This window comes from Prunus dulcis, chromosome 7 (assembly GCF_902201215.1).
Source record: "Prunus dulcis chromosome 7, ALMONDv2, whole genome shotgun sequence".
Taxonomy (NCBI): domain Eukaryota; kingdom Viridiplantae; phylum Streptophyta; class Magnoliopsida; order Rosales; family Rosaceae; genus Prunus; species Prunus dulcis.
The window spans coordinates 18,734,465-18,749,541 of record NC_047656.1 but is presented as its reverse complement, the minus strand read 5'-3'; the positions used below and the strand labels follow the sequence as shown (position 1 = coordinate 18,749,541).

At 36.1% G+C, this 15,077-nt stretch overlaps 1 protein-coding gene across 1 annotated transcript; it reads left to right on the top strand.

Annotated features, from left to right (window-relative positions):
* Positions 1-3,857: 3,857 nt before the first annotated feature.
* Positions 3,858-5,530, top strand: LOC117634394 (ethylene-responsive transcription factor TINY-like). The gene has a single exon (XM_034368490.1). It carries the CDS (start codon positions 4,312-4,314, stop codon positions 5,164-5,166), a length of 855 nt encoding a protein of 284 aa, XP_034224381.1. The 5' UTR covers positions 3,858-4,311; the 3' UTR covers positions 5,167-5,530.
* The last annotated feature ends 9,547 nt before the right edge of the window (positions 5,531-15,077 follow it).

Here is a 15,077-nt window from a genome sequence, read left to right as displayed (position 1 = left end):
TGGAAGAATGAATTCATAAGGCCCAAAACAATCTGGCAGGTCCAATTAACAAAAAGAATTCTGCAAAGTCCATGAACATGAACAAGACAATAAATTCTTGTAGACTCAAGGAGTCCGAATCACGTAGTGTACCGGAATATATACAAATTTCTCTAACTAGAGACCCTTAAATCTTCTTAATTGAAGTAGCAACCAACTAGCCAACTGCCCATAAATTCACAATAAAATTTGAACTCTTTTCTGCATTTTTTTACGAACAATTCATGCATGAAGGTGCAACATTAAAAGTCCATGATATGTTGCCCTGCCATAAGGTAGAAAAAACCTCGTTAGTAGCAATATATCTTTGCCCTGAGATAATAAAAATGCAGAGCAGGGCCAAATGCCAATTCTGAAACGGAGAGAATCCAATAACTTTTTTATTTTATTTTAAGCATGGGTGACACATGGTTTGCATGTGAATGAGATTGAAGAAGAATACAGCAACAGCATTTATATTTTTGATGGTCAAATTCAAGAAATTATCTGTTGGCTCCACATAAATTTAATGGCTCAAATGTTGGGTCCTGCTCTGCACATCGCACAACTACTTCTCAAACGTGCACTTCAATCCACATCCATGTTATTAAAACTATTCAACCTAATATCAGATGACCTCTGTTTTCTTTTTTTTTTCTTTTTTCCGTTTTCTGGCAATACATGAATGGAGTTAATAGAGACTTGAGTGGATAAAAACTTCTCTCTCTTTTGTATCAAGTGATGGATACCTTTCTGGCATGCAGTTAGGCTGCTTCCAAGGAAATGGCAGCTATTAAAAACATCACACTTTCCAGCAAACTTAAGCCACTGAGCCATCAATGAGGACATTAATTTTTTTCCCCTAACGCCTAAAAACCCAGAGCAAAATTTTCACTTTCTGCGCTAGAAAATTGACAGCCAAAACACATTTCAGAACCCAACAAAGGGCTGAATACAAAAGTGACCCTAAATAGGGTCAAAGAGATATTCTTCAACAAAAGGCCAAATGCTTGGTAAAAATCAATACCAAAGTGCAAGAAAAGCAAATATATTGTCCCCTATTTAAACCTAGCTGTACGGATGGCTGAACATATAACATATATAGCATCATTCTCCATTGTTTTTGGCTAAGAAAAATATAGCTGGCTGGCTGGCCATATGATTTTATTAGAAGAAAACTTAGGACATGGGCTTAATTCTTCTCACCCATTTCCCCACAGTGTTTTGTTTTTGGATACATTCCATGATCGAAACGTTTTGAGAAATGAATTTCCTTGGAAACCAAATTAATTATGACCTCCTTCAGCTTTTACAGCAAAAAAACATTTTGATTGGTGGAAACTTTGGAGTGGATGGGACACGGTATGTTTTGCATTACATTATTCAAGGCTTTTGAACCATGCATCAAAAGCAGATGATTAAAATGTGTGGCCATGGAAGCTAGGTGCAAACCCTAGGGGACCCAATTGATAAGCACATTCCAATTGCAAAAAGGGGAAGAAAACAATTAAAACATTTTTTTTGCATACCCTGTTTGGCCAGCTCAATTCAGATTTTTCTTCCACATTTTTAACTGTTTGAACTGGTGCATTGGAACTTCTTGGATCTCATGGTATTGTTCATCGAAATCAATAATTGATTTGGGTCCCTTGAAGATTAAAATCGTGATTCGATTTTCATCATACTGTATAATTTTGGAGTACAATCCCCTTGGAGCTATGTGAAAATGAAGAAGTGTGTAAAAGGGGGTCTTATCTCAGAGCTCTTTAAAGAAGGCTTGGAAAGTCTCTGTCTGTACGTTTTCAAAGGAAGTGGACACATGAAAGCAAATTCATGAAGCAAGCAAATTCATGAATAGATCAATTTTAATCACACCGACATCCTCCCAAGTCATGCACTTGTTTTGTGGTTACAATAGAAGGGAACCGAACCTGTAACCTAGTCTGCGAGTTTGAGAATGAAGCAAGTAAAACAAAAATCTATGGCAAAAAGGAGCTAAATGGATCAAAAGTTTGTTGCAGTATGGTTGGTTATTGTCTGAAGTTGTTTTGCAGAATTCACACCAGCTACACAGATAGCTCATGAGACCACAGATGCTGATAGCACAAAATGAAACTCACCATAGCTGGACCGGACCAGATTATTAGCAATGAGTTGATTTCTTTGGCTTTTTTTGGTTGTAATTTGAGGCCAAATAATTGGACAATCACAAGCTTAATGCAGATCAAACAAAAGGCAGTTTTTGTCCTTATTACATTGGATTCATTTCTTCTTTTACAATTAAAAATAATAATTGCATGTCATTAAATTAATCAATTTATCCTTTCTTGGATGAAAAAAGAATATAAAAAGTGGAAATCTGCATATCTCTGGGGAAAAAAAAACTACTTTAATTACTAGATTATGTTATGTTAGGGAAACTGATGGAATCTAAATTAGCTCTTTCTTTGCTGCGACCAAAAGTAATAAAAGCCCATGATCTCAATTATGAGTCCGGGCCACCCTAATTTTAAGTAACCCCTTTGGTCTGGGTTTTGTTGGTTGATTGATACCTCAAGATGAAAACAAAATATTTATAAATAAAAAAAACATTTGCAAAGCGAAGTTAAAAAGGACACAGATGATCTGGCTAGAAAAACATAATGAGACCGTACAACCCTCTGTAGACTGTACTATAAAATGCATTTTCCTTTTTTGTCATTTTACAAAAACTAAAAATAAAAAATTTTATGGTTCGGTAAATAAACAAGGGAGTTGATTTTTCTACTACGCGTTTGTCCACTTACACTCTCTTTATTGAAAATTGCATGTTATAATAAAAAAAATATTTAAAAGTAAAATAGAGTGTAAGTTGAGAAAAAGATAGTGAAAAAATCGGCACTCATAAATAAACCTGAAGTGACAGGATTGGGAAGTAACTAAGAACATAGTATGAACTAGGAGTACTGAAAGGGCTTGCAGAGGAGCAGTCTAGCTGTTAAGATTGGTTTTGGCAATGTATGCGGGGTGTGGGATAAATGCTAGGTTTTAATGAATCAAAGAAAAAGAAAAACATTTTGAAGTCTCTGGGTATTTGGTTGGTTGAAGAAGAGAAGAGAAGAGAAGAGAAGAGAGTGGTATTAATATTATTGCTTTGGTGGTGGGTGTAGTGAGCAGAAGGAGGGGGATGATAGGTGAAAATTGGAAGGGGAAGATTTATTGACCTATTGAAGATGGGGTTGTACAGAAGAGAGGCCTAACCAATCCTACTATGGAAATCCTAATTGTCCCCAGAAGGTTGTGCTGTGCTGTGCCGTGTGCCAGCTGTGTTTTGTGACCCTTAAGCCCTCAGAATATAACAGCCGTACCATTTTGCAATTTGTCACTCCCATTGCTTTCTGGCCCCTTCTGTTTCTACTGCACACCGTGTATTTTCTGCATAATAATACTGCAGACGGTTGGTTTACTTCCAATTTTATTCAATTCTGATGTCCTTTGTTAACATGGTTGATTATTTAATGTATACAGTGACGCTTTTAAAGCTTAGATCTTAGGGTACGAGTATCAGTTTAAACAATCCGATATTGAAAACCTATAATTTAAGCATTTTACTAATTCGATTCGAACCTAAATGATGATTTTATCGCTTCTTGAACAATCAATTGTGTCAATAAATGAAATTTAAATTGAAGAAAATTGAGTATAAGTGAAATTTTTCAATCGAGATTCAAGACGAGAAGTGTATTATAAAATAGATGGTCATGGAGATTTAATGACAACGATGGGTTAAAAGGGGAAAGGTATACCAACCTTGGTGTTGTGGGTTTTTTTTAAAAAAAAAAGTTTTAATTAAATTTATTTATATTATCAAGTTTTGTGAGGTTTTCGCTTAAACAAAGAACCCCCACGTTTTCCCTCTCTCTCCTTTGATGATGCTCTCTCTGTCTCTCTCCTCTCCTTCCTCTACTAAAACCCCTCTCCTCACTTGCTCTTCTTTCTCAACTCAATTCATTTCCCATTCTTCTCATTTTCTCATTTTCTCATTTTCCCACTCTCACACGAAACAAACACGCACACTCTCCAACTCTCTTTTTATTCTTTGATTCTCTCCTTCTCCAACAAACAGACTCAGCCATATGCTACTCTGCTCTCACACTGTCTCATACTCACAAAAGCCTGCTCCTTTTTCAAGCTTCAAACGCATTCTCTTCTATTTTCAGTAACAGAGAGAAAGCAAAGCTAGAATCTTTTTCCTTTGGGTTGTTTTTAGGCTCCAAAACAACACCAAGGCCCCCTCCTCTAAACTCAACAACAATGGCTGACCCGACTAACTCGGAGACCGAGTCAAGCTTCAACTCACCCTCTTCGCCTTCCCCATCCTCATCTGGGTTTTCGCAGTCCTTGCCAAACTCGGCCCAAAACCCATTACCCGGAAGCTCCGACTCGCCCAACCCGGATCAGAAACGGGGCAAGCGAGCTCGAGAAACCAGCAGCAAGCACCCGGTTTACAGAGGGGTCCGAATGCGGACCTGGGGCAAATGGGTATCCGAAATCCGCGAGCCCAGGAAGAAGAATCGGATCTGGCTCGGCACCTTCTCGACCCCGGAGATGGCCGCACGTGCCCACGACGTGGCGGCTTTGTGCATCAAAGGCAACTCGGCGATCCTCAACTTCCCCGGACTCGCCGGGTCGCTGCCCCGACCCGAATCGAACTCGCCCCGAGACATCCAAACCGCGGCTGCCAAAGCCGCTTCCATGGAGATCACGCTAAACGCACCTCCCCCACTGTCACAGTCATCATCACCGGCATTGTCACAGTCGTGGTCGTCGTCATTATCATCATCATCATCGTCGTCATCCTCATTGGTGGGTCCCACAACAAGTAGTACAACAAGCGGGGAGGCGGGAACGCCAGAGGAGCTGAGTGAGATAGTGGAGCTGCCGAGTCTGGGGACGAGTTACGAGTCGGCCGAGTCAGGGAACGAGTTCGTGTTTGTGGACTCGGTGGAGGGGTGGCTGTACCCTCCACCGTGGTGGCACAACAGTTATTTTGAGGAGGAGTATGGGTATAATAGTATTATCAATAATATTAGGGATGATCAAATGTTAATGCCTGAGCCACCAGCAGCTGCAGAGTGCTTTGCTGATGCCTTATTGTGGCAACATTAATATCAACTCAACTGTTGCTTGCCTCTTCTTGGCTCTCTCTCTTCTTCATCCTGTGTGCTTTGCTTCTCTCTCTTTTTTTTTTTCTTTTTTTTTATATTTATTTTTCTAAGGGCTATATACTTTTTCTTGATCCTTTTAGTACTAGGCCATCGGTGGTTGCAGTGATTAGTATTGGGGTAGTATTTTCTCCACTCCATTGCCAAATTGTCAATGGTCCATAGTCCACAGTCCTCCACAGTCCACACAGTCTACACACAATCTCTCTCTCTCTCTCTCTCTCTCTCTCTCTCTCACACAGTCACTTTCTGTCCCAAATATTTCTACTTTTTAGAAGAATAAATACAATAAATTGTTTTGGAGTTTAGATTATGACTACTTCCCCTTTGATTGAAACCGAAGAGAAGGGGCCTTCAGTTTCCTAGTTGTTTTTCACTGTTTCCTATATTTCCGAGATTCTTGTAACTAGTAATTTCTTAGACCCATTGAATTTATTGTAAGTGTTAATTCATGGCAAAGTGTTATTACCTTAAAGCATACAAATAATACATGTCTTTGATTTTCTCTACATGCATTATTTCAGTGACAATTGCTCATGAATCATGATCTTGGCCATGTGTGCATGTTTAGTTTAGTAGTAAGATCTAGTTAGGGGACTAATTGCAGTGACAATTGCGTTTCAGGCTGTATGCCATAACTGGTTCCCAAAGATGCCTCTGAATCACTGACATGTATTATTAAGAGAGAGATGGGTAATTTATTATCATAAAATATATACATAGACCAAAACACTAGGGTTTCCAAGGGTTGTTAGGATTTTCTTTGTCCTTTTTTCAACTTCCTTAATTGAGACTGAAGATGGTTGTTTGTTGGTGTTCATCTTAATTACACTTGTAAGAACACTATATTGTCCAAGTAAGTTTGTACGCTCCAGTTCTGTTGACATGGAAAAGAAGAAGATTTAAAAATCGTTTAATTATGAGACTTTCTGTCTTGGTTATGTACTTCTAATTACTAGATATAAGCGATATCGCCGGAGGGGAGACTCGAATAGAAACCTACTTCTAAATTCTAATTAGGTAGGCTAATATATAATATGTTGGTTTAACAAAGTTGCACATGCAGTAAAAAGAAGAGAAAATCCTAATAAATCGCCTAATAGTTCCCTGCTGTCCAGCCAGATATGTGACGTGAGCTCTTTGATTCCATTGCATATATAGTACAAATCCTTTACATAAACACCCTAAACAATAACAATTAAGCCAAATCCAGAAGTACTTGACAAATAATCTAGAGGGTTTGGAAGCTGTCAATAGCCATGTTCATGAATTTCCCTGTACATAAGCATCCCTAGTAGCTGAAAATCAAAGCTCACGTATTATTTAAAACAGGGCTTTTGCTCTTGCTAACTTTTTGTTGGCATCCTCATGGCATTAAGCTCCAAAACTGACAAAGGAGAAGAGGATTTTGGTGAACAGAGGGAAACTTTCCATTGAATTATCAGAGACAGAAAATCCTAAACCCACTTGCAATCTGTTTTTCACTGCAGATTGCTTGCTGCGTGGCTCCTCCATCTATACACAATATAATAATATATGATTAAAAATAATTGAAGTCAAACATCTCCGACCCCATTGCGAAATTTGCTTAGCTGGAAGATGTGAGAGCAAAGCAAATTAAGGACCCACTTCTTTGATTACCATCTTTGTCTTCCAACTATGATATTTATTTTTTATTTTTTATTTTTTATTTATTGTTTTGCAAGTACTTATAATATTATTTTATGTGGCTGGAAAGTGGGAATCCTTTTATTTAAATCTGGCTAGCTTGCAATTAGCTCGAGTCCAAGTAATTCAACATCAATGGACCAATTATCTCTAACCTGTCAAACAAAAATAAGTACAATTTTCACTCTATAATCCCATAGTGATGATGGGAAAAATTATATGTACCTCCCTCCCTAAATTATTGTCGATACAATGAAATCGAACTCCTAACCTAATTTAATTCTAATATTGTATAATATATGTCGTAATTCATCTCAATTATTGTACTGAGAAATTTAATAAAACTTACTAGCAAGCTAGCTAGGGACATAAAAGAAGTACATACTTTTTGCATATATGTGACCACCATATGATTTATTAGGGATTGCAATGCAAATAGTTGTTGCAGTTTGCTTCAACAAAATGAGCACCCATCTGCATCAGAATTACAAATTGATTGGGTATTGATCTGTCACACGTGCACTTAAATTCGAAAGTTGACCTATGATTATCTAAGGAATTGATTGGGTATCCCAAAACCCAGCTTAAGCATTTGGTGTGCTCGTTCATACCTGCAATTTCCATGTTACCCACATAAATTATTTTTTTTAATTAAGATTTTAATCTCCCAAAGAATGTTGCAGAGTTGGAGAGGGTGATAATGTTCACATTAACAATCAGTAAATAGATAGATTAATGTAGCTTCCAATTAGGGACTTCATCACTAACTTCGATGGTGAATAGAATATACTTCATTTGCTTTCTAAGTCAAATCATTCAACTAATCATTCTTGATTATTATTAATTGATATGATCATCGTACGCAGATTCGTGTGCATTGTGATTCACATTAAACCAGGGTTAGCACTTAGCAATAGCAAAGATGGGTAATTAATTAATAAAATCCCGTGGTACATGCTTCCATGAAACCTTCGTATGCGCTCAAAATTTGACCATGCATGTGTCCCTTGATTTTATTATTCAACATGCAGTCACTACATGATAATTAACTTTGTTATAAACACAAATTAAAATTGACCCTCAAACTTCACTTCTTATATCACGTTTAAAGTCTCCGTCAACCGATGTGTGCATCTTACAAAACATCTTGTATTTGTAAATGTTAATTAGGTCATACTTTTGCACTTAAATTCGAATTTTCATTTTCATAAATTAAATTAGATTAAAGTAATGTAAACTATCCATCATGTACTTGTACAAGTAGTGATCAAAATTTATCTGTGGCCCATATACATCACGAACCCATGACAAGTCCTGCATATACTAAAAACACACATGATGGACAATCAATCATCCAGATACTTCCACATATAAATATATAAATTCGAATTTGTTTATATTATTAGGCTTTAATTTATTTACATATGTATAGCTGTTGTGAACCTGTGATGAATCTAATGCATGCACCCTTTTGATGGTAGTTGGGATGATTTGATGGTACGTATATTCTGGGCACCATATATTTCGAAAAGGCACCCCTTCCCTCATACTGTCATGCATAATATTACATATATATATATATTTCAAATATATTTGATTTCTTTTTCAATCCCATGCCCTTTCGTCAAGTCTTGTTTGTATTGCCAATTTGTAATTAACCAATCGGATTTTGGGGCCTATCAAATCATGTCGGAGTCGGACAACAATGTTCCAGAGAACTCTCCCATCCAGTTTTAATGGAATATTGGCATCACTGCCTTTTTTTCTGACTCAATATTGAGTAGTGTGTTCGCCCATCAAGGTCCATAATTCACGTCATTGCATAACGACTAAATCGACTGAGATCATAAAACGGTTTATGGCACCTGATTAATTTAAATTGTATCATTCTTTATTTGAATATTTTTAAAATGGTTTATGGCACGTGATTAATCAACTGAAATCAATATTAATCGCAATCATAAAGGTCTGGACCTCTATGATTGCATCTCCAACCAATCACTATGCAATTGCATATTATTTAATGAGATATCCAAATTATTTAGTACTTCTTTTTCTTTTTCGAAGAGAAACTTGACGGAACGAGGAAAATTTTATTGATAAAACAAAGAATTACAACGGAAGAGACAACACGCCTAACTCTGACTCAACAAATCACATAATAGGACGTCCTGAATAAGATCAAAAAGCACCGTAAACCAAATAAAACTATCTACATTATATAGACTGAATCAAGTAAGTCGGTATGCAACTAAATTATTAAGTAGTTCATAGGTCCTGATCGTTGAGTACAATTAAATTAATTAGCTCTATTGGTCCCCCTTTTTTGGGGACCTCAAGGTTTATGTCACATTGACTTCACGGCTGCTTGTCAAATTTATCTATGCATGTATTTTCCTTTTCTTTTTTTTGTCCTAATCAATCCAAGTTTATTCCAAATCCAAAAATGGTAAGGAAGTAAACAAAGAATAAAAGAGCTGAAAAGGCTGGATATAGGGGCAAAGTACCACAAACACAACGTTTAGGACAGATTCTTTAGGAAGTACTTCTGCGCATAAGCGCTTTTATTATAAAAATTTTGAATTTTCATAAATTTTTTAGGAAAACACTTGAGATTGCTTTCTGAAGAAGCACATAGCAGGGGCTTCTTCCAAAAACACTTTTATGACCCATAAAGCACTTCTAAACTTTTATGTCAAACACTATTAAAAAGCACTTTTAACATTTCTAGAAGCACTCCCAAATAAACCTTTATACTAAAACCAACACACAACCTAGTATAATAATATTTCCCATTACAATCAAAACAAAATACAACACAAAACCACCCTCATATAAAAGTACCATGTCTTCGGAAAAGCTACTCTTTATTAATTAGCTTATTTTAATTCCCTTATGGGAAGATTTAAAAAGATTCATTATCTGACACGTGTCATTCTGCAATTAAGTCTGATGATTTACGTGTTTGATGTGCAACTCTCCACTAAAGCTACAGACAAAGCTAAGCTATTAATTAGAGCGATGGATGCTGGCTACTTGTCTGAGGCTGACGGATCGCAACCAAGGTTGTCCCTGAGATTTTTGAGGGTCGTATGCAAACTTAAATTGGGGCTTCACATAATGTAATACGAAAATACTATAAATAAAAATTTGCCATAACTTAATGTCATAAAAATTTTGTTAATAACTAAAAGTCATGAATAAATATGTAATAACAATCAGAAATCAAATTCATAAAAATTTCAATGTTTCTATTTGATAAAATTAAATGTTTGGTACAAAAATAAGCTCATTGTGCCCCTACAAAGTCCCTTGCTGCCTCCAATAAGTAATTTCTGTTTAATAGGAAAAAAATTTGGCAATCACAAATTAAAGAGTAGTTGCAAACAAATTCCTGAAATTTGAATCTGACTATTTGATTTTGAGTGTTCTTTATGAATATAGGAATTAGGGGTTTCTCTTTTTGGTGTTGAAATTCCTGAAATTGAAAGAATAACTAAAATTGTCAAAGGATTGGAAAAATAACCAAAGAAAGATTGATGAATGATGATGATTACTTACCAGAAAATTAGAGTTTAAAAGAAATAAGAAGCCATGAAGTTTTTTTTTTTTTTTTAATGAAAAAATTACTTTTCTTAAAGGAGAAAACTTTATTAATTTTTTATAAAAGAATTATTGGAGTAAAAAGTATTTGGGGGATATATATATACTCCTCTAGACATGCCCTTGTGCAAATGTCTAACACGCTATACTATATATACAATTCCTATAATATTAATATATATAATATAAAGAATTTTTTTTCGGGGGGCCTGTGCGGTGACGCCACTTGCGCCACACCAAAGCTGCCCTTGATCGCAACATATACCATAATTGTGTTTGTGCTCAAGTGAAGTTATAAGGTGACATTCCTTGATCGTGTTATGCTTAAATTGACTCACATCTAGCTAGAATCTAGAGGAAGAAAGCTTTATCTACATAGTAGAACAATTGATTATATTTAACATAATATTAGAACAAAATACCTACGTAGAATATCCAATACTTCTATATGCTCTCACGTCATTCAATATGAAATGAATGTGTTACTTAGTTGTATATAAAGATGTAATTATGATGCACTTAAGCCTTGTTTGTAGTAAACTAAATCAGATATTTGCTCTAATGATTAGTGTATTATGTGTCAATATTTTTGTCCAGTAGACTTTTGCCGACGATGCGTCACGCTGCATGCCATCATTTAGGGCAACCTTTTCAAGATTATAATATGTTATTAGTTACATGGACAAAATTAGTGATGACGACAATGAGAAGAAACAAAAAGAGAGCATGAGGAATATAATTGAGTGGCATCTTATAATAATAATAGTAATCCAAAATCAGATATAATTACCTCCGCTTAGTTGTCATATTTCCATAGATCCTTGCTTGTCACTTAGCTGTCTTTCCAGTCGGATTAAACCAGCAAATGCAACACGAGTGCATGATGAGATCAATCAAGAATATATATAAAGGTTAGAAGAATTTGATCGCTCTTTCTCTTCTCTTTCTAGTTTCTAATCAACCGAACAAAAAACAAAAAGCTCATCAGATCATCAGATGATGGGCTTGTTAATTTGATGATTACCTCGTATATTTTGATACTGAACTAATTAATTAACTATGTCTATTTGGCCCCATTATCGATGCTGCGCTGCACTTGGGCACTTCTTCCTTCTCAATGTCTTGTCGTTTCGAACCTCTGGCCCACCTCAATATGGACTGAAACATCTAAATCCTGTTTCCAAGTTAGCTTAATCATTAGCTTCTAATAAGTTCTACTGTAAGATTAACCCCAAAATGGTAACTATTCTAGGATGATAACAGCTGTCTTCCCACATCATTGTGGGTTAATTTGACTTTCACATCTATCTTTCTATTTGTCAAAGTAATACAGTGGACTCAAAACATGAGCATTCAACTAAAAACGAGAGGAGATGGTGCATTTAGAATTTTGGTTTTGAATGGTAATTTAGAAGTAGTGCAGCATATTTGGCTACCATGGGCTGTCAAATGATGACAATTTACATGAATGCATGGCACGTATACAACATGTCAATGTATACATATATATATATATATATATAAGTCAGATAATCATATCGACAAAGAAGTACAACCGGCCCGACTGGCGGCTTCGTCTTTACAAAAAGTAATCTTGGTACAATGATGAAGCTCCATTAATCATCATTACTGAGCATTACAACTGAGAAACCCAAGACATGTAAACTACTTCAGAAATTTTAAGCAAACAGATTTGGTGGTCTTGGCTTCTTAATTAGAATCAGTATCTATGCGAGATTACGTATGTACATGGCTTGAAACTGATTAGTATAGCTGGATCAGATTTTAAGTGGATCGCATGGGAGAATTTTATATATTTCATTGACCACGTATTCGAATATATATATATGTGTTTGACCCCTGAAAAAAATGTACATGTGGAAGAGGTATTATAAGTAGACTTAGACGCATTCCTTCTTGTGTTTGGTCATAAATTAAGCAACGACTCGTGCACGATGACATTATGCACCGTCGGCATTGGAGCCATGTTGGGTGGACGGTGGTGGTGGTGGTGGTCCTGTGGTGGGTGCATGACACTGCCAATCCGTTGATGGTGGTGCAAATTAGTACATGCAGATTAGTTATATAATTTTAATGAATTAGTACAACGACTGTCGGCATTCCCAAGTCCCTGAAAGAGTGAACGTGCATATCTCAGTTTGTCATTTGGACCAGTCAAAGCTCCATCCCTGCCTTAACATTTCACGAGACTTTTCAGTTCTGATTTCCCACCTCCCCTCATGGCCACCTGAGCCTGAAAGCGAGACTGTCTTGATTCTTGGGCAATAAGAGTGAAGTACTGTTCTGTCTGTTGCGGATTGCACCGTCACTTGGTTTTTGTTATTACATGAGTAGCAATTTCCTTCCTCTGGTGTGGTGGCCCGGACCGGACGGCTCCTACGCAAGAGTCAATGAGAGGAAAATGGTCAATGGATCCTTCGGATGCACTAACGGGTCCCACTTCATGCTTTAGTTTGTTTCAATTATTTTCTTTTACAGCTTTGTCGTTGAAGATAGTAGCTGTCAGAAAATAATCACCGAAAGAATGGCTTTTTTCCGCTGAGCCGAGCGAGGAGGGCCAAACCAAAGGCAGTGACAAATTGACAAACAAACATTAACAGGAGCAGCTTTTCGGATTCGTATGGTTTTTTGGTTTTTTGGCGTTTTGTCATTTTGGGATGCACCAAATCCCATCTTTTTATCTCTCTTTTTTTTATTTATTGAGTGGGGTATTGGGCCTGCGAATGGTATTATGACTTATGGGCTTTGGTGAATGAATATGTGTGCCCATTTTAGCCACATTTGCTATACACCTACGTAACGCGTTTTACTTGAGGGCATAATTACTTGCCCAAAATCTTATCATTTTTTGTATTATTTGATTCCTTGTCACAAAACTTGATAATATTGTTAGTAGAAATCGGAAAAAAATGTGGGACCAATGTAGGGATGTGAGAGACCATTCACTACTAAATCACAAGTTATCGATTAGACGACTATCTCACATCGCGTATTCATAGGGTGAACTACATACAAGGCTACGCTAGGCTATAGCCCAAATAGCTTTTTGAATAATTTTTTTAAAACCTATTGTAGCTCATGTAGGGACCTTGTTTTGTGGTCTTCTTGGTGGTTTTCCCACTATTTATATAAAGATATCTTCTTCTTTTTTGAGGACATTTTCTATTGAAATGGGCGATAATATATTAAACTCACACACACAACACGAATGCTAGGACTCGAACCCAGGACCTTGCCTGAGGGAATAAATACTCCAAATCACTACACTAGTGGGTCCTTTGCATAAAGATATTTTTTTAGACAACAATATAAGTAAATAAACTCAATAATAGGGAAATATTATTTTTCTAAGGTCTGTTTTGTGGTCTACTTGGCGGTTTCCTCATTGTTCTTGTGTTAACCTTTTGTTGTATTTAATTTGTATTTGTTATATGTTAAATCTATTGAAAATTAGTTCATAGGACTATGAACTAGCACGGTTTACATAATTTAATGCATACTTTTATTTCTAGAAAATATATAGGAAATTATAAGTTAAAAAAATAGCATTAAATTTTAAGTTAAAACATTTAGCTAACCTACCTGTTAAAAAATTCCTAATTTCGCTTTTGGGTAGGAGAATTTCTTATGTTTGTAATTGGAATTATAATAATGAGGACGAAGACCATGACGAAGGTACATAATAGTAGAAAGTGAGACATAATAAATAAAGATGCAAAGCACCTCCCTTTGTCTACTTTTTGGCATAGACATGTTTATCAAATTTTCTTTTATTCTTTTTCCCTTTGCTGTCCTTACTGAATAACCAGGCAATGATGGGGAACACACATACTGATGAAGGAAAGAAAATGAAAGATCTCTGCTTTTTATTTATTTATTTATTTATAAAATGTATATGATATGTATCTTGGTTGAATAGAAAGGCAATATGTCTGGTGGAGAAATAAAAAATGTGGGAAATGTTTCTCTATTATCATCAATTGGTAGTACAAAAAATGTCAGGTCTACAACAAATAGATCATACAAAATCTATCTTGTTTCCTAATGGAAAAATGATGCTGACAGCATAACAAAATGTTCCATCTTGGATAGCAAAGTTGAATTTGAGACTTACAACTCTGTGCCAAAAGGAAGAGAGAAACAAAATGTGAGTGGAAATTTGCTAAAAAATCAAAGTTTTTCGGGACAAAATGAGTGATCATTTTTCTTTCTTTTGCGCGATCATAACATATCATATCATTATTGTTTTTTGACGTATATAAATTATATAATAATAATGACATGCATCAACAATTGAAAATCGTATCCGTGAAAACGAAGAGAGCGGAGCACACTTCTAAATTGCTTTTTCCATCGTGGAACTAGACTTCTGAACTTTTTCACTGGTTGGGATAGGTGCAACCACCTCCTGAAAAGTGAAAAAGGAGGGGAGGGGCCGGGCAGATGCTTCCTCTTTTCTTCTGGGCCGGGCTCTAAAGGTGGTGATGGGTTGACCCACCTACCATGGCGATAACTGGACCCAATAGCTTTTGTTTTTTATTTTTTCTAAATTATTGTAATGAT